General features: G+C 44.7%; 1 protein-coding gene across 2 annotated transcripts in view; it reads left to right on the forward strand.

Annotated features, from left to right (window-relative positions):
- LOC142804149 (caspase-2-like) overlaps positions 1 to 19,118 on the forward strand; it is a 161,672-nt gene extending 142,554 nt beyond the window's left edge. Inside the window, exon 7 of one of the 2 annotated variants that reach the window (XM_075890761.1) lies at positions 10,312 to 10,424. In XM_075890761.1, the coding sequence (XP_075746876.1) occupies positions 10,312 to 10,349 (38 nt within the window). In that variant the 3' untranslated portion in view covers positions 10,350 to 10,424. Of the gene's footprint in view, positions 1 to 10,311; positions 10,425 to 17,290 lie in introns of those variants that run through there. The other variant, XM_075890762.1, reaches the window with a different exon arrangement.
- The last annotated feature ends 1,114 nt before the right edge of the window (positions 19,119 to 20,232 follow it).

Genomic DNA, 20,232 nt, shown 5'->3' on the forward strand with positions numbered 1-20,232 from the left:
ATGTGTCTTATGGTCACGTAACTGATTGCGCTGATGTCACTAAAGCTTCTCTCACACCAGAAAGCAAGTGTAAGCGCCGATTACGATGATTGAGCTATTTACTTTACTGGCAAAAATGGTAACCATGTTAACCTACCTGGATTCTCGTTGATTTCAGATGCTGTGGCATTAAATTTATAAATCGAAAAAGGTCATCTAGAATTGATTATCCTAGTAAAGTCGGCGTTATGTCATGTCTAACTAAGACATGCAGCAATTAATTTATTCCTAGAGCATCAGTAGGCTGGAACCACCTTCCCGGATCTGTGGCCATCGTGACCGATTATCACTTGTTTCGTTCTGCGCTAACTAGCATTGTATAAACGCCCATACTTACTTGCTCTGTTTGTACACAACGCTTATATTTTGTTCTTTTTGTTTGTTTTTATTTTATTTTTATATTAGCTAACATTGTATGAGTAAAAACACACTGAGCATTCCACCAAGTAAATTACAATGCTCGTGTCACCATCGAAATTGCCTTTTATTCTTGGAGTGAAGTTTGACGCAGCGCTCTTAAAAATTACCGAAGTCGTCATGCGGGGGCACACCTTGCAACGTGCCTTGTTACGCGGATGACATCCCACATGGACAGGTGTTAATTTAGATGACGTCAGTATGTCTCGTAGGTTTCTCAATCATCAAGAGACTGCTCGTGGACGTTCCGGAAAGACGTCTTTGAAACGATTACTCTGCATTAGAATGGTATAGTGCTTTTTAGGAATGACAATAACATTTCGAGTTGACACAAAATGTGCCTAAACTAAACTGGTACGCTTTCGTTGCACAGTTTGTTCACGCCGTTTTAAAAGTGTCGCGCGGTCAATCGCCTCGGCGCGCATGATCGCGTCATTCACTATCCGAGGCGGAAATTTTGTTCAGTCACAACCAAGCCTGTCACAACTTTTAGCAAAGTCTGAATTGTCATAGCACAGCCTCTTAAAACGAAGTGATTCACTGTAGGGTATGCTGGTCTTACAATGTTTATAGTGGCTGCTTTTAAAATGAAGATATCGGTGGACGTCAGTTGGTTACCTGTATACTTTCGTAGCAATTTTTTCGTCTCGTAGTGATACACTGACGTCTAGAAAACTGATGGATTTCTTCGAGTATGATTCCGAGAATAAAATTGATGGGTGAACCTTCTTGAAGGCGTTAATAAAGGTCAAGAGTTACGTTTTGCCTTAGTGCCGATTGAGAAAAATATCGTCTATGAAATGTTTATAATAGCTGTAGCTTACGTGTTTAAAGAAAACGAGTTTATAGTTTGCCCATAATTAAATTCGCGTAATTTGGACCGATTTTGGTGCCCATTGGAGTGCCACTGATTTGTACGTAGTGTAAACTGTTGAAATCCGAATGGTTAAGCTCTAGAATGTGTTTTAGTAGTGTGGCTAGTGTAGAGCTGTCAACGAGTTTGTCCAAGAATGAGTAGTCGTAAGCATCCACAACTGCACGAATGCTGTCGTCATGGGGAATGTTAGTAGTGTGAAGGAATTTATTGATATGTGGGGTTCAACGCTTCAAAATCACAATATGAATTTGAAAGACGCCGTAGTGGAGGGCTCTAAAAACTGCGACCACCTGGGGTTCTTTAACCTGCACTCAAATCTTAGAAAACGGACCTGTAGCATTTGCGCCTCCATCAAAATCGCAGCTGCCGCAGCCGGGATTCGATCCCGCAATCTGCGGGTCAGTAGCCTAATAGCTTATCCACTGGACCCCCATGGCGCGGCTAGTGTAAAGGGAGGCACCATCTAATGTAATCAGAATGAATCACTCGGCACAGATAGGTCGATGATATCGGATAAAAAATGGGATGTCTCTTTAAGTTAAGACAAAAAAGTGGGAGGAAGCATACTAATTAGGCTATCAACGTAGCTTGAAAGCAGCTAGATGACAGTATCTACGCCTGACACAATAGGGCGACTGAGGTTATTTGGCCTATGTGCTTCAAGCAATAAATAGCACCTTCCTGGAACTGGGCTGACAGGGATTAGTGAATGCTTCGCTTTACCAGGAATTTCGTCGTCCAATAATAAATGTTTCATTGTGTGAATGACAATGCCCCAAACTTTCTGGTCGAGTTGTTACCGAGCTTTTCGTAAAACGTGTGATCATCTAGTTGCCTCTCAGCGTAACAAATGTAGTCCATTGTATTCATTAACACTATGGTGGCTCCTTTATCGGCGGATTTATCGACAGGAAGGTTTAAATGCATTATTATTGACACAATGAAGCATTTACTATTGAACCACAAACTTTCGAATAAACCGAAGCATTCACTAATTCCTATCAGCCCTGTTCCAGGAAGGTTCTACTTATTAGCTGAAATACGTAAGCCAAATAATCCCGGTCACCCTATTGTGTCAGGCGTAGGTACCGTCACCGAACTGCTTTCGAGCTACGTTGATAGCCTGATTAGTATGCTTTTTCCCACTTTTACATCTTATCCTAAAGACGCTCCCATTTCCTGCCCGGCATCATTGACCTAACGGTGCCGAGTGATTCATTGCTGATAACATTAGATGGTGCCCCCCTTTATACAAGCCCCGTCATGGTGGCCTAATGGGTAAGCTACTAGGCTACTGACCCGCAGGTCGTGGGATCGAAACTCGGCTGCGGCGGCTGCATTTTCGAAGGAGGTGAAAATACTATATATATATATATATATATATATATATATATATATATATATATATATATATATATATATATATATATATATATATATATATATATATATATATATATATATATATATATATAAGGAAAGAAGTGTATACCTAAGGGCTCGTTTTTCCGTGTTGTTACACAATAATAATGAGATCTAACAGACAATATTGTCAAGGAAGGTATAGGGGAAGATATTAGACCAAATTGTAATGTAAATATGAAGAAAAGTGGGTGAAAAGATAACTTGCCGTGGGCAGGATCCTGCCCACGGCAAGTTATCTTTTCACCCACTTTATATATATATTCACCCACTATATATTCGCCCACTATATATATTTCACCCACTATATATTTCACTCACTCACTATATATATATATATATATATATATATATATATATATATATATATATATATATATATATATATATATATATATATATATATATATATATATATATATATATATATATATATATATATATATATATTGTGATTCTAGGTTGAAGTTGAATAAACAGCACCAATAGCTTAGGACAGACGCATGTCGTCCGCCATTTATTACTGTACTTCTTTCTTCCTCCTCTGCATTCCACATATCAAGCTTTTCTGGACACATAACAGCCAGCGCCCCTAGCGATCCCGGCTCGAAGCTAGCGCGTTTTCAATGGAACCAGTGAGTTTTTCTTGAATAAGTATTTGTAGAGGCTGGATGTTGAAAAACGCAGACAACAGAGCACGTCTGGGAACCTTAGCGGATGAGAAGGCTGCAGTGATCATGCTGGGGTAAGCTTCAGTTTTGTTCCCAGAGCAGTTAAAGATTGTACAATGGGAGTCCATGGGAACGGCATGAACACTGGCCTGTTTTTCAAGACAAAAACGTTCACTGCAGTAAAACTAAGCAGGTTATACTAATGGTCAGTGCACTGTTTGTAGTCCTGACACTCAGCTTTCGATTAAAGTCATTCTCAACGTGCTGCAATTGCCATAACATTGTTCTCTAACCCGTATTTTGCAACTTGGTTCTTCAAATGCTTGTGGGATATTGATAAACTCTTGCTTACTGCAAGTGCCACGGCGGCGGTCGTGGCCGAGTGCGCTAATCGCACAGCTGCGTGGCGCAACGTGATTGCGCCGTCGTATGTGCAATGCCACGAGTCGAAGCATTTTTTTTTTCAGCCCGTGAATTAGCTTCACATCATCTTACAAGATGTCACCACCGAAACAAAACAAATAAGTCTTTATTCTGTTTCAATTTCTCGCTGGGATCTCGGGGATTCTTTTTTTGTTTTTCTTCATCTTTTTAATACTTTTAGTGCATTATAAAATACTTCATGCTTATCACAGTCTTAAGATGTACAATTTTAATTCTTACTTTATTTTTAAACTACCCTAGGAAAACAACGCTTAATCGAGTTAAGAGAACAAAGCTCTTTCTTTTTTTGTACGCGTATTGTAGTGTAAATTCACTTCCCGTTTTCATTATTTCGTTACGATCTTCTCAGGACCCTACAGTTCACTAATGCAAAGAACACGAACTAAGAGTAGAGAAGCAAGGCATAGTATTTGGCAAAATTTTACGATTTGCCGTTGCTTTTTAAATGTGAAGCATTTCTTTGCGTATCTATCTATCTATCTATCTATCTATCTGTCTATCTATCTATCTATCTATCTATCTATCTATCTATCTATCTATCTATCTATCTATCTATCTATCTATCTATCTATCTATCTATCTATCTATCTATCTATCTATCTATCTATCTATTTATCTCTATGTAGCTGCCCACTTGTGTATATGTTGTCACGTCACTTCAGGAGGTGTCGCCAAGGTTTATTGACGTCTCAGCAACAGGGCTCTAACCAAGCGCGTCGGTTGGGCTTGTTTGCCAGAGCGGGGGCCCACGTGCACTTCTTTCTTCTCTGTGGTGTGAGCCTTCACCTTGGCAAACGACCCACTACTAGAAGTAGGTGGCAATATTCCTCCTCAACAAAAAAAAAAAAGCATCGTCCCGATGCTGTAAAGTTATTGCAAAAAAAAACCAAAACAAAGTAGTTTAAACAATGAAAAAGGGCACCAATAATCAAATGTTAGACGCGATAGGTTCGCCAATGATGAGGCAATTGTCGGAGCACAAATAAAAAAAACACAGGAAAAGTGGTCTTTTAGGAACGCGCAAAATAAGGCTTCATGCGCACCACGTGAACTATGTCAGAGGTCGGTTGTTTTCGTTGTACCCAGCGTGACGACGTAGCCTCCGGAACCACTTCGTAGTTTACGTCGCTCACGCGGCGTAATACTTTATACGGACCGAAGTATCTGCTGAGCAACTTTTCGGAGAGGCCACGGCGTCGAACAGGGGTCCAAACCGCAACTTGGTCTCCCGGACTGTAAGATACGTCATTGTGACGCATATTGTAACGTCGTGCATCGAGCTGTTGCTGCTGACCAATGTGTAGCCGGGCGAGCTGGCGAGTTTCCTCGGCATGCTCTGCAAATTCTTCTGCGTCAGTTGTTAATTGATCGGCGTCTTAACAAGGAAGCATCGCATCCAGCATCGTCTGAACTTCGCGGCCGTAGAGAAGTCGAAACGGTGTAAATCGGGTTGTTTCTTGAACGGCGGTGTTATAAGCGAACGTCACATAAGGCAAAATGCGATCCTATGTTTTGTGTTAGACGTCGATGTACATGAAGATCATGTTTGTGACTGTCTTATTTAGTCGCTCGGTTAAGCCGTTGCTCTGCGGATGGTAAGCAGTCGTCGTTCGATGCCTAGTGTTACTTAGTCGAAAAACTTCATCAATAAGCTGTGCAGTGAACGCTGTTCCTCTGTCGGTTATCACTGTAGATGGAGCACCGTGGCGCAGAACAATGTGGCACATGAAGAACTGTGCTACCTCAGAAGCCGTGGCTCGTGGTATCGCCTGTGTTTCAGCATAGCAGGTCAAATAGTCAGTTGCAACAATGACCCATTTGTTGCCGTCAAACGATAAAGGAAATGGGCCGAGAATGTCCATGCCGACTTGGTCAAATGGCTTGTGGGGTGGATCAATTCGCTGAAGTAATCCAGCCGGCTTGCTTGGTGGCGACTTTCGACGCTGGCATTCACGACAGCTTTTAACGTACTGCTTCACGCTTGCCGAAAGTCCGGACCAGTAGTACGCCTCACTTACTCTGGCAAGCGTTCGCCAGTAACCTAGATGACCAGATGTAGGCTCGTCATGACACGCGGAGAGAACTTCGTCCCGCATGTCCTTCGGAACGACGAGGAGGTAAGCGCGGCTTGTAGAACGGGCGTTTTTTTTGTACAGGACATTATCTCGGAGGCAGAAAGACGTCATGACGCGACATAGGTGGCGAGGTATAACGGCGCTATGACCCTCCAGATAGTCGATGAGCGGTCGAATCTCTTCATCCTCTTGCTGGCGTCTGCTCAAGTCAGATGAGCTAAGGGCGCCCAGGAAACCGTCATCGTCCTCTTCTTCTTGATTGACTAAAGGTGCACGCAACAGCGTATCAGCGTCTTTATGCTTCCGTCCAGACTTATAAATGATGGTCACATCAAATTCCTGTAGACGCAAGCTCCATCGGGCCAGTCGTCCAGAGGGATCACGAATGTTTACCAACCAGCAGAGGGCATGGTGGTCTGTCACCACTTTAAATGGATGACCATAGAGGTACGGGCGAAACTTGGTGATCGCCCACACTACTGCGAGACACTCTTTCTCTGTGGTCGTGTAATTCACCTCGGTACGGGACAGTGAGCGGCTGGCATAGGCTATGACTCGTTCTTTGCCGTGTTGATGCTGGACGAGCACTGCGCCGAGGCCGATGTTACTGGCGTCAGTGTGCACCTCTGTGTCAGCATCATCGTCAAAATGCGCAAGAACAGGGGCTCATTGCATCCGCTGTCGTAGCTCGGTAAAAGCAGCCTGTTGCTCAGTAGCCCATACAAACGGTGTGTCGTCGCGTGTAAGGCGAGTCAAGGGTTCCGCTATCTTTGAAAACCCTCTAATAAATCGTCGATAGTAGGCGCACAAGCCCACAAAGCGCCGAACAGTCTTTTTGTCTGTAGGATGCGGAAACGCGGCTACAGCGGCAAGTTTGTCGGGGTCGGGTCGGACTCCTTTGGCATTGACTACATGGCCAAGGAATTTGAGCTCTTCATAACCAAAGTGACACTTCTGCGGTTTGAGTGTAAGATCTGCTGATTGAATAGCCTGTAGCACACTCCTGAGGCGGTGAAGATGTTGCTGGAAGGTTTCAGAAAAAACGACAACATGATCAATGGTATACGAGACAAATTTGCCACTTCAGACCAGTAAGCACAGTGTCCATCATTCGTTGGAAGGTTGCGGGCGCTGAGCACAAACCAAAAGGAAGGACTCGAAATTCATACAGGCCATCGGGGGTCACAAAAGCCGTTTTCTCGCGGTCTCGCTCGTCAACCTCAGTCTGCCAGTACCCGCTTTTTAAATCCAAAGAGGAAAAATAGTGGGCGCGGCGTAATCTGTCTAACGAGTCGTCGATGCGTGGCAGCGGGTACACGTCCTTTTTAGTCACGCTGTTCAGCTTCCGGTAATCGACGCAAAAACGTAGCGTTCCGTCTTTATTCTTGACTAGGACGACCGGAGAGGACCACGCACTGTTGGAAGGCTCGATGATGCCGTCGTCAAGCATTTCTCGAACTTGCGTACGAATGGCTTCTCGTTTCTTCGCTGACACACGGTAAGGCTGTTGGTGTACTGGGCGGGCGTCGTCGTGAGTGATGATTCTGTGCCTAGTGATCGAAGTCTGGCGCACCTTAGAGGAAGCAGCGAAGCATGACTTGAATTCAAGCAAGAGTTTTCGCAGTGCTGTCTAGTTTTCTGGTGTGAAGTTAGAATTAATATCGATATTGTTTAGAGACGTATCGGTGGCCTCCACTGCGTCCGACGAGAAGCAGATGGGAACGGTTCCTAATTCATCTGCAAACGCTAACGAAGTGCCACAGAAAAGGTGTCGGTGTTCGTTGCTGAAATTAGTAACGAGCAGTTGAGATTGGCCATCACGTAGCTGTATGATATTCCTAGCCACACAAACACCTTGAGTCAGCAGGTGTTCAAAATTACTTTCTGCAATCGCTTCACCATTTCACAATCCACAGCATGTGACGTCGACAATAACACTGGCTCTTGGAGGAAGCGTTATACTTTCAGCAGAAACACGAAGAACGTCGGTACGTTGTTGGTCGTCCTGCTTGTCGATTGCTCGGTCGGCTGAGAAGGTGATGCGATTCTCTTGAAGATCAATGACAGCTCCATACTCCTGCAGGAGGTCAACACCAAGAATAACGTCGCGTGAACATTCACAGAGCACAAGGAAAATTCCTACAAAAGTATAACCGCAGACCCGAACTCTACTCGTGCAGGTTCCAAGTGGAGAGACGGTGTGGCCACCAGCCGTTCGAATCACGGAGCCATGCCAGGGCGTGATTACCTTCTTTAGTAGTCTGGTCATTTTCCCGCTTAGTATAGAATAGTCAGCCCCGGTACCAACTAAAGCACCTACTGCATAGCCGTCTGTCAGCACCGGTATATCCAGAGAAAGCCGCACATATCGCTCAGTCGAATCTACACCCTTTACTGTTAGCGTCGATCGGAGGTCTTCAGCACGTCGACTGCCAGCAACCTCGCCTCCAAGGGTCGCTTGCGTTAGTTTTCCCGGCGGGGACTGGAGGACCGTGCGCCAGCATGGCGCTGTGGCGAAGATGAAAAGCGCCTCGGCTACGGTGAGCGCGACTGCCGTCCAGAAGGCGGTGGCATGCGCTGTTGAGCCAGGTAGTCCTCAGTGTCCCGCGGTCGCTGGCCATACCGAGGAGGCACTGAATATACTGAAAATCCGCTCAGCCCAAGGCGCCAGTATGGACACTGGTGGTACAAATGGTCCGCTTCACCGCAGTGGAAGCACAAAGGTCGGCGATCAGGAGTGCGCCAAACATCAGATTTCCGAGGCGAAGCACGTCTGTCGTCAAGGTAGTGTGCTGGTTGTTCCGCAAGATTCACAGGGCTGGCGTAAACGAGGGGTGGGGGTGTGCGTGTGTTCTCGTAGTACCGGAGAGGCTGCGCCGACTGAAGTGTAACCGTAGGATGTGCCTGAACTAACAGCGGGGAAGAGGAAGCTGGGCGCTTCAAGGCTTCCGCATAGGTCGCACGGTGGTAGTCAGCCGGGGCAGGTGTGGCGTTATTCAGACTCACAGGGTCACGAAGGGCATGATGCAGCTCGTCCTTGACGATGCTTGCAATGGAACACACCGTAGGTAGTGGTGGTGTGGCAGCCTTTTGCAGCTCCTCGCGTACTATGGAGCGGATAAGGTCGCGCAGACACTCGGTGTTGCTCCCAATAGTCGTGAGAACTTGAGCAGTGGACGTGTTCACTTGCCGCTCATACAGGGTGGATCGATGCTGAAGCATCGATCGTTTTCATCGTGACGGCTTCGGACAAAAACTCGGCGACCGTGTTCGGAGGGCTCGGTACAAGGCCAGCGAAAAGCTGCTCCTTAACTCCCCGCATCAGGTGACGCACCTTCTTTTCTTCTGTCATACTCTGATCAGCCCGTTGGAACAGGCGCGTCATATCTTCCACATAGGTCATGACAGTTTCATTGGGCATCTGGATGCGGGCCTGGATCGCTCCGCTCGTTCGTGGCGATCAGCACTTCTGTAAGTATCCAACAGCCGGTGGCGGAATTCGGGCCACGATGTCATCTGTTCCTCGTGATTCATGTACCAGGTACGTGCTCCGTCCTCCAAATAGAAGTACACACGTCGTAGTTTGGCCGCGTCGTTCCAGTCGTTCAAAGCAGCAACGCGCTCGAAGTCGACCAACCAGTCCTCGACGTCTTCGAGCTCGGTGCCATGAAACGGTGTCGGAACCTGTGGACTTTCGAGGGTGTACCGAGTCACCGGGGGGTTTTCCGTACCTGTTAAAGTGGTTTGAACGGACGTGCTGATCATACTGGTGTGGACTGTAGGGTCAGCTTCGGGTGGCAATCCCCTGATCCTGCGGCTTGTCCGATGAACGGGAGTGTTGACTCGCACTGGCTTGTGGTGCCGCTTCCAGGAGGGGTCTGAAACATCCGTGAGGGGCCTACCCAGCACCTCCACCAATTGTCACGTCTCTCCAGGAGGTGTCGCCAAGGTTTATTGACGTCTCAGCAACAGGGCTCTAACCAAGCGCGTCGGTTGGGCTTGCTTGCTTGCTTGCTTGCTTGTTCCTTTCTTTTGTGGCTCTCACCCACTAAGGGGGATTGGCCAAGAATGCGGTGGTTAATGCAAGTGAATACCTATAGATTTTCTAGATTAGGGGAATATGATTACTGTGTTTTGACTGTGAAATTAATTTGGCGCAATGTCAAAAAAAGGAAAAAAAAGGGGGGGGGGAGGAGTAATAGAATTTGTTGAATATCTGAGGTGGAATTGTTATATGAAATTCTCCTGAAAGTTGAATCATTGCAGTGTATCAGCTAAATAATAAGTGGTAGTGTGGCTAGGAAAATTCGAGAGCTGATCGCTGACTCAACAAGGTAATCTTTTTGTGTTATATATGAATTCGCAGAGAGCCACGCAGATGTTCCTGTCGCTGTGTCCGAATGAAGTGGCCCCAAAAGACAAAATATTGGGAGTATTAAGTGATATTCCTAATTTTCTGAATAAAATTTCGAAGCAGTATTTTCTTTGATTTTTGAATCGGTGACATGTGATAAGAAAATGGTCGATATGTTCAGGTTCGTTACAGCTTGAGCACAGAGGGGATGGCACCAGACCAGACCTGTTTAAGTAAAAATTAAGAGGTGGTACACGGCAACGCAATTTTGTTATCAAGACTTCTAATTTACGCGTGGGACACCATTTATTATTCCATGTGAAGTGCAGGTGCGAGAAATCTGGATTCGGTATCGCGATTTTTGATGATTCTTCAAGAAGGGAAAGCTTTCTAAACCTCGCTGCTGTTACATAAGCTGTAGGAGGCATGATTGGCACAATCGGAAGATCAAGAGATGTTCGCGCAAGTGTGTCAGCCATCTCGTTTATAAATATACTACGATGGCCTGGTACCCATATCATTCGCACTAGAGGAATGTTTGCTGGGATTAATGATTTAAAAGTCTCTAAAACTGCTGATGTCGACGACGATGATAAGAATGAACACACGGAATACGAGTCAGACACTATCACAGCTGTCGAATGAGTCGCAGGAATTTTACGAATAGCTAGTATAACGGCTTGTTTGCCAGAGCGGGGGCCCACGTGCACTTCTTTCTTCTCTGTGGTGTGAGCCTTCACCTTGACATACGACCCACTACTAGAAGTAGGTGGCAATATCGCCGTCCCATACTAATTTTTGTCTAGCTAAGGAGGCGATATACGTAATATATGTCGCCGTGTATCATATACCGCACTATGTACTACGTATATCGCCTCCTTAACTTGAGGTAAACCAGAATTAGTATTTAGGGGTAAGAAAGCTTGTCGAATAAGTTTGACGGGCCATGACATGATTAACTTGGAAATCCCGTTGCGTACGTACGTCATCAAACCATTTCCTCCACCTATATGTGGGATGAGGCACACACCCACATTCTCCGTGTGGCGGTGCATACGACATAGGTGATTGACAGTTTTTTGACCCTGGAGCGGCGGGAACAAACATTTGTAATTTAAGTGCGAGAGCGTCAACAAAAACTGACACTGGCAGCGTTGACCCGATGAATGCAAAAGTTGAATAATATGGTCCTATAGCAGGAACTGAAATGAAGCATTCTGCATGGCAATCAAGTACAGCACCACAGCGCCGCGTTAGGTCTCGAAACTACTTTGGATTTATTTGTGGGATTTAACGTCCCAAAACCACCATTTGATTATGAGAGACGCCGTAGTGGAGGGCTCCGGAAATTTTGACCACCTGGGGTTCTTTAACGTGCACCCAAATCTGAGTACACGGGCCTACATTTCCGCCTCCATCGGAAATGCAGCCGCCGCAGCCGGAAATAGAACCCGCGACCTGCGGGTCAGCAGCCGAGTACCTTAGCCACTAGACCACCGCGACGGGGCGAAAGTACTTTGAAAAAACACCCTATTGCTGGTGAAACCGCAATTGTGGTTGCGTCGCTGGCCATTCAAATTTATAAACATCACATATGATCTCCTATTTTGCAGGATTTTTCGTCGGCTTAGCGCCAGTTATAGGACATCCGCTGAAGTTGGTCTACGCATCACTAACCATTGTTACCATCCTCGCAAGCACAAGCGCTACATATTCGTTTACTTCTTCTGAGTTGGTAATAACCATGTGACTGTTCGTATTGTGGCACAAATGTAATCATCTGGTATATAAAGCATGCGCGACTGTTTATTATATGTCTGAGCGACGAGATTTGTACATGTATGTAGCATGATTTCGTAATGTTTGGCTTAATGAAAAAATTACAAGGTCACACTCCTTGCACGTACTTCGCATTACATTGATCCCCATGTTACGTGAGATCTGCCAATTAAAACGATGAAAAGTCTTTCCTGTCTATGGAATCGGATCGTATGTAATCTGTAGGGCTTTTTCGGAGAGGATGAAAAATTGGCAGATCTCACGTACAGTGGGAATCAATGATATGTGAAGCACGAATGAGAAATGTTGATATGTCACTTTAAAATCAGCACAACGTTACAAGGTGGAGGTAAACTCAAAAACGAGGTGAATACGCTAGTGAATATACTCCGCAGAATGGCTGGGACATCATGGGGCGGATCTGTATCATCCATGCTCGCTGTTCACAATGCTTTAATACGACAAAAAGTTGCATATTCTGCAGCAGTGTTACACGGCCTTTCCCGCACTTCAGAGGAGCGACTTCAAAGACTATTAGCTAGGGGACTGCGCGTCTGCATAGGTGTTCCACGAGCGACTTCCAGCAGCCTTGTCATAGCAGAGACTCGGCAACCACCCTTTCCAGTCATGAGAACAATTGAAACATGCCGCCATTTTTTTCGCTTACAGACGCAACACAAGGACCACCCATTGGCACTGGAGATTTTACTAAGAGATAAACGCAATGCTCATAACGATGTACCGAGTAATGTACATATATTACCCAGAAATGAGTTTTGGAGCTCTGAAATGGACTATCCTCCATGGCTGCTTGTAATACCAAGCATTGAATTCTCAGTGGATGACATTATCAGAAAGAGAGACATGTTCATCCAAGCTGCTCAACCACCAGCGCTTTATCAGATACACATGTGGTATCCAGGGTACATACATATTTACACAGATGGCTCAAGTACTACAACGTCTTCAACATCGGCATTTATCATACCACAGCTCAATATTCAGGAATCGTTTAAATTATGTCGCATGACGTCATCTACTACATCTGAGCTCTTCGCTATTCTGTATGCTCTAAAGTTTAAAAACTCGGTAGCAGACGCTAGAAAATGGGTACTTTTCAGTGACTCACAGGCCGCGTTAAGATCACTCTCCAGTACAAACAGGACAGTAATAAGTGATAGTATGACATACGAAACGCTGAAGGAGCTCACCAAAGCAAGGAAAGTGCAACGTGAGATCGAATTCCAGTGAATACCTGGCCACTGCAACATTCCTGGAAACACAGCTGCCGATGAAGCAGCACGACAAGCACATCATAAAGACGTTGTTGTTTCTTTACCAATTTCGAAAGATGAATTGCGTAGTATTATAAAGAATACAACTTTCAGAATGAGCAAAACTGCTTGGTTTGACAAAAGTACAAAGAGCTGCGATTTATATCACATCTATCCATTTATTGAATTCAAAATTACGCTGGCATTAGATAGAAGGATGGAAATTCTAATTCACCAATTGAGGCTAGGCACCGCATACACAAAACATTTTTGCACAGAATCGGCAGAGCTGAAACTCCCGATTGCGAATGTGGATTTATAGATGAAGACGTCTGTCACCTTTTCATGGACTGTCCACATCATGACACGCCGAGACGCCATCTTAAGTATGAACTGTTCGCATTGGACCGCAGACCATTTAGCACGAAAAAACTTCTGGGCTCATGGCCAACTGGAGTTTTACAGTCCCACGCTTTAAAGCATTAACACGTTTTTTACAAGACAGCGGGATTGCTGATAAGTATTAACAAAGAACAAACTTTCATTTGTAACACATGTACTTATTATGTACAGTATCACGTGACACCCTTCACGTGTGTGTTGTGAAATGAATGACGTGTCGACTACTATGTACATACGAGCGAATGCATCTTTATAAGGACCAGACGTGTGCTTTGCTGTTTTGTGCTGGTGGACCGAATATTAACGAGGGACATTTCCAGAGACTTCTTACATTGACTTTCGAACATTTACTTACCATTGTGATATGTGCGCATAAGTGTGTCTTTGCATATCTGTGCCCGAGTTTTCTATTTTCCATGCACTGCTTTGTATGTTTTTTTGTAGGCCCGTGTACTCAGATTTGGGTGCACGTTAAAGAACCCCAGGTGGTCAAAATTTCCGGAGCCCTCCACTACGGCGCCTCTCATAATCATATGGTGGTTTTGGGACGTTAAACCCCACAAATCAAATCAATCATGCTTTGTATGTTTTGCTTCAAGATACGTGTTCACGTTTCAATCAACGGCTAAGGAGTAGCCGGCGCCGTAATGGTGCGCCAACATCTCCTTATATATCATATCAATTCCGTACATGACTTCCGTGTCATGATTATCATGTTTGGCGGTGTCTTTTACCTTCCTCATCTATTCACGTCACGAGATACCAAATTTAGTATATGTGGAGCTAGCGAAACTGCCGCGAGCACGCTAAAAGCGTGATATGTTGTCTTGTTCTTACAATACACGCGTGTCAGGATTATCATGTTTGCACCAGTCATATAGTTCGTCATCCATTGACGTCACGTAATACCAAATTTGATATATGTGGTGCTAGAAAAATGGCCGCAAGCGCATCATGAAGGGCCCATTGCAATTCAATGTAGCGTTGACGCGCGCACTCGCGGGGCACAGCGACGCTACGTTAGCAAAACGCGACTACTCCATAGTATGACGCTAGACGCGACCAGCGTCTGTCGGCACGGCCCGGCCGCAACCGGTGCGAAATGCGACATGCTGCATTTCGTGCCGATGCGTTACCCAGACAACACTGCGTCTCCTTCTTTTCGTGACGGAGGGACGCTGGAAGCGCTGAAACACGCATGAGTCAAAGCAACGCAGCGCGGCGCGTGCCTGCGAGTATATGGCAGGACCGGCGCCTGGCTGGCGTGATGCATTGAAATGAACGCCGGCAAGCACGCGCACTGCGTCACGTCGAAATGAATTGACGCCTTGACTGTAGCATGTAGTCATGTTCTCATATGACACGCATCTTATGATTATCATGTTTCCACCAGTCACATATCTTCGTATTCCATCGGCGTCACGTAATACAAAGTCTGGCATATGTGAAGCCAGCGAAACGGCCGCGAACGCATTATCAGTGTGACATGTCATGTTGATACATGACACGCATGTCGTGGTTATCACGTTTAGGTGTGCGGGGCAGAAAATATGACAAAAGCTGATGATAGTCTGTGTTCTCACAATATTTCTAACAAAACTTGAAATTGGTCGAAATGGTGCACGGCTATTGGAAACTTTTTTAGCGCAAAACAATGCATAGAGAGGGCAATTGTAATTGAATTCACAAGCGCCCATCGAATCGTTCATCTTATGAATATTTTGTTTCACGCTCAGTAATTTTTCAATTGCCACATTTCATCGTCATCATCAGCCTGACTGCGCCCACTGCAGGGCAAAGGCCTCTCCCATGATCTGCCAATCAAACCGGTGTTAATCTTTCCGTTGCCACGTTATACCTGCGAACCTTTTAATCTCATCGGCCCACCTAACTTTTTGTTTCCACTTCATGCGTTTGCCTTCTCTGGGAATAAAGTCAGTTAGCCTGAGAGATCAGCGGTTATCCTGCCAACGTGCTACGTGCCCGGCCCATGTTCGTGCCTTCTTATTGATTTCAACTATGATATCCTTAACCCCGGTTTGTTCTCTGGCCCACTCTGCCCTCTTCTTGTCTTTTAAGGTTACACCTATAATTTTCTTTTAGGGGCGAAGCTCCTTAGGGCGTGGGCTGTGCGTCCCTTGTAGCCTGTATGTAGCCACCTCTAGTTTAGTTCTTGCAGTGTTCACTAGATGGCGGTACCGTCCTCTGTGTGTAGCCACCTCTAGTTTAGTTCTTGCAGTGTTCACTAGATGGCGGTACTTGTAGCTGATGATGAAAAGATGCAAGATGTTATAAACTAGAAAGCGGTACTTGTAGTTGATGAAAGACGCGAGATCTTATAAAATAGGAATGATGTCACATATGGCGCGTGTCATTGGTTGAAGGCAATCGTTCGATTTAGTGCGGCGACGTACGCTAGGGTGAGCGTTGTAATAAAATCCGTTCGCTGTTGGCGCGCGCTCGGAGTCGCCGGATGGATAAGGCTGCACAGTGGAGAGAGCGCAAGGCGGCAGCAGCGCGCGCTCGCAGACAGAATCCCGATTTGCGAGGGCGCGAGGCAAGGGACATCGCAAGCCATCCATCGTCTAAGAACAAATAAAAGTTGATTTGTGTATATACACACACAGCATTTCTCACGTCTTTACATGATGATAGACTGGGCGAATTACACGGAAGATTCACAGTTTACCGATGAATCTCTCCGGAGCTTCGCCCATTCATCATCATTCACCCCGTGAATATGCCGTAATTTTTTTTCCATCGCTCGCTGCGTAGTCTTCAATTTAAGTCGAACCATCCTTGTTGGCTGCCAGGTTTCAGCTCCGTAGCTAAGTACTGGCAAGATGCAGCTGTTATATACCTTACTGTTGAGGGTTAGTGCCAGATTACCATTCATAATTTTAAAATGTTTGCTGAATGTGACCCATTCCACCTTTATTCTTCTAGCTATTCCACTCTCATTGTTAGGCTGCATGGTTACTACCTGTCCTTATTGTGTAGGAGTATCAGCCGTTGGGGGGGTAAGGGGAGGCGAGCTTTTCCACTGATGAACGTTAGAGAAACTGAGCCCCCCCCCCCCCCCCTTCCACTTTCGACCGTGGTCACTGTTGGTTACGCGCTGGGGAAACGAAGAACTAAGGCGAAGTTTTTCTTCACCACATTCATCACTGAAATATGCTGTTACGACAAAATGTTGCAATATAATTTTCAAACATTATTTTTGGCTGATTTTCTAAGTAGGCTTTTTGCGGTGCGGGCTGTCTATGCATGCGACGCTTTTGCGCCTTGAGCTGTATCACTGCAGAGCAGACTAAAGCTGAACAGAGCCCCTCTAGCATTACGTCATTTGTTCATGCTTTTATGTTGCTGTGACTGGCCGATGAAGTTACGAATGAGAAAGAGTAAACTTTTTATAGACCAGTAGAACCGTTTGCTGCTGCAAGAAAATTATTTTATTTAATCGAAGCTGTTCAGTCGAATTTGCTGTCAGCCGATGCGGTTGACGAATCTTATCGTAACGTTTCACTTTTCTCTAGGAACACAAAAACCAAGAATTTTTCACCTTTAGTCTCCGATAAAGCTGATCAACCTTTTTTATGGTAACTTGGAGCGATGGCGGCGGTTTGAAAAGTGGTGATGAATCAAGCAGTGAACTCGAGCACAGCGGCAAGCCCAGGCTTTAAGCTGGCCTCGCAGATTCACCGACCAGACGAAGGAGAAGGTAAAAATATAGGTTTATTTACAGTCGGGCTAGTTGGTTTTCGCTTAACATGAATTGTCTTTTACAGCTCAAAGTACTACTGAGCAGCAAAGAAGCACACACGTACAGCGCTGCTTGTTTCTCTCTCTTTCTGTCTCTCTCAGCAAGAATGAGCTCACAGAATTGTATACGCGCACAAACTTTTAAACGACCTATGCTGCAAGTCGACATATCTTATCGCTGTGGGCGCTAACTAATAAATTGTCCTCTGACTTCTATAACATTCAGAACTGGTGCACAGCTAATGGTTTAACTATTAATACCAATAAAACACAGTTCATTGTCTTCCATTCTAGTCATAACCCTCTTTCACCTACACGCACTATTACTATCAACGGCCACAGACATCTTAGTACTACTAAGTGCACATTCTTGGGAGTAGTTCTAGATGCTCATCTCAAGTACCATCATCACATTTCACTTATAAGACAGAGGATTGCTCATGGTATCAGAACACTAATTAAAGCACGACCATTCTTCAATTTGCAGACTTTGATTAAACTGTACTACGCCTTCATCCACAGTCATATCACGTACTGTATCACGTCATGGGCGAATACCTATCCATCTCATATCCTTTCACTCCAACTTCTCCAAAACCGAGCCATTCGCATCCTAACATTCAGTTCACCGATCTCCTGCGCACCCCCACTTTTTCAGCAACATAATGTACAAACAGTGTGTAATTTATTTAAATATAAATTGCGGATTCTTGTATTTAGGTGTCTTAATGGTACCATAACAGTCAACGTTTTAGAGAAATTTCCATTGATAAACTCTAATCCTACCAGGTTTGCCTCAAACAACAACTTTTTACTACCACATGCACGCACTAACTACGGCAAGCATACTACCATATTTGCAGCTATTCAATTTTGGAATTCAGTACCACTAAGCACTAAACAATTGCCATTAGCTGCTTTTAAAAAAGAACTTAAACATCTCATCTCGCAATCATAACTCATCTTCACTTATATATCGGCGTTCTCTTACATTTACAGCTATTACGGGGTGCGTTATTTTCACATTTATTACCCATGCACATTGGAGTTCTTTTAATAGCTGTGTATCATTAATTAACGTCATTTCGTTCCCGATTCTACTGCCATTTTTATTGTATGTTTCGTTGTTTTCATAGTTATGCACAATTACTGAACATTGTTTTGTTACCATTTTTACTGACATGTTTTATTGCATGTTTGCGTTGTTTTTGTTACTATCAATAATTACTTAATCGCTTTTTTGTTGCCACTTTGTTGTACTTATCAACATGTCATTTTCTAATAGGAGGTCCCCTTTCAGCCTTGTGCTATGGGACCTCCTTCTGTATATTCTACCTCAATGCGTGTATATTTTTTGTGACAAATAAAAAATATCTTCTTCTTCTTCTTTTCAGTCCATATCACCAGCTGCTATTAGTATAGCCCGGTGCTATTGTGACCGGTGGCTGGCCTACTTGAATAACATTTAGAAGATGCCCTCCGACAATTCCGAACAGCGTTAGGCATTGTTCAGCTCGTGAATTATTGTTGATTCTACATGGACTGTAATAAACACCCCGACAATTCACAAATATGTGACGTTATTTAACAAGTACCCATTTTAGGGGCTAAGCTCCTTAAGACCTCACGATGTCCGCCATCTCCCGTCTGTCCATAACATTATGTAACCTTCAACCTATAAGCAACAGAGGGCGCTGTGGTTAATTGTAGATGTGATGGCGATGCTGTTAACGCTATATACTATATATATATATATATATATATATATATATATATATATATATATATATATATATATATATATATATATATATATATATATATATATATATATATATATATATGTATATATATGTGACGCTATGATGACTGGGAGACGTGGCCTGGCTCATACGCCATGTTTATTCTACTGTGCACTTCTTCCTCCTCTACTTCTCCTAACCATCCCTGCCTTCTTACGTCACAGGATTCCCCCTCGCCCCGAAAGAAGTTGCGTCAGACTAACAGAAATTATAAACTGAACGTGCAGGACTAAAAAGTGAACACAGTCAAAAAAGGGAAGATTGTTCCATGTCCCAGGAAGTTTCCGTAAACACACTAGCTTCACGGGAGAGTGCAGCAGTCCGGTTAGTCCTAGAGTTCTGGTGGGCGAGGCTGACTGTTGCGTACTATAGAACACAAGTACACCTTTAACGTGGAAACTGCAGATGATGAAACTGTTTGTACTCTGGCAAGGAATGAACGTAGTGTGAAGGCTTTGGAGCACCAGCAGCTTGATTTGCGTAGGCGTCGTGCTCTTTGCCTTGATTGGTACACATGCAGGGCCACCCGTCTGCATGTTTGTTGACCAAGGTTGTTCCGGTGATTTCCGCGTCCTTCCGGGATACAGGGTGTTGATTTGCGCCTTTTCTGTCGTCGTATGTCATGTTGCCTGAGTATTGATCTCAGCTTGAGAAAACTTACTCGACGTCCCTTGGGAAAACGTCTGGGATTCGATGCTTTCTTTGTCTCGAGTGAGGCATCTTGAATATGTTGTCGTTTCGGTTGAGTCGTTTGTAAACGTTTCTCTTGACACCATGTGTGTTCTTCCGACGTCTCAAGTTGTCCGTGTCGAATAACAAGACGCTTAATCCGGGCGATTTCATTGTTCTGACCTTGCTGATGTTGCGATAAGTGTTAATGAGGTGGCAGCCTTTTTGCAATCAGACAATGCTTT

Source organism: Rhipicephalus microplus, chromosome 3 (genome assembly GCF_043290135.1).
Source record: "Rhipicephalus microplus isolate Deutch F79 chromosome 3, USDA_Rmic, whole genome shotgun sequence".
In the NCBI taxonomy this organism is placed as follows: domain Eukaryota; kingdom Metazoa; phylum Arthropoda; class Arachnida; order Ixodida; family Ixodidae; genus Rhipicephalus; species Rhipicephalus microplus.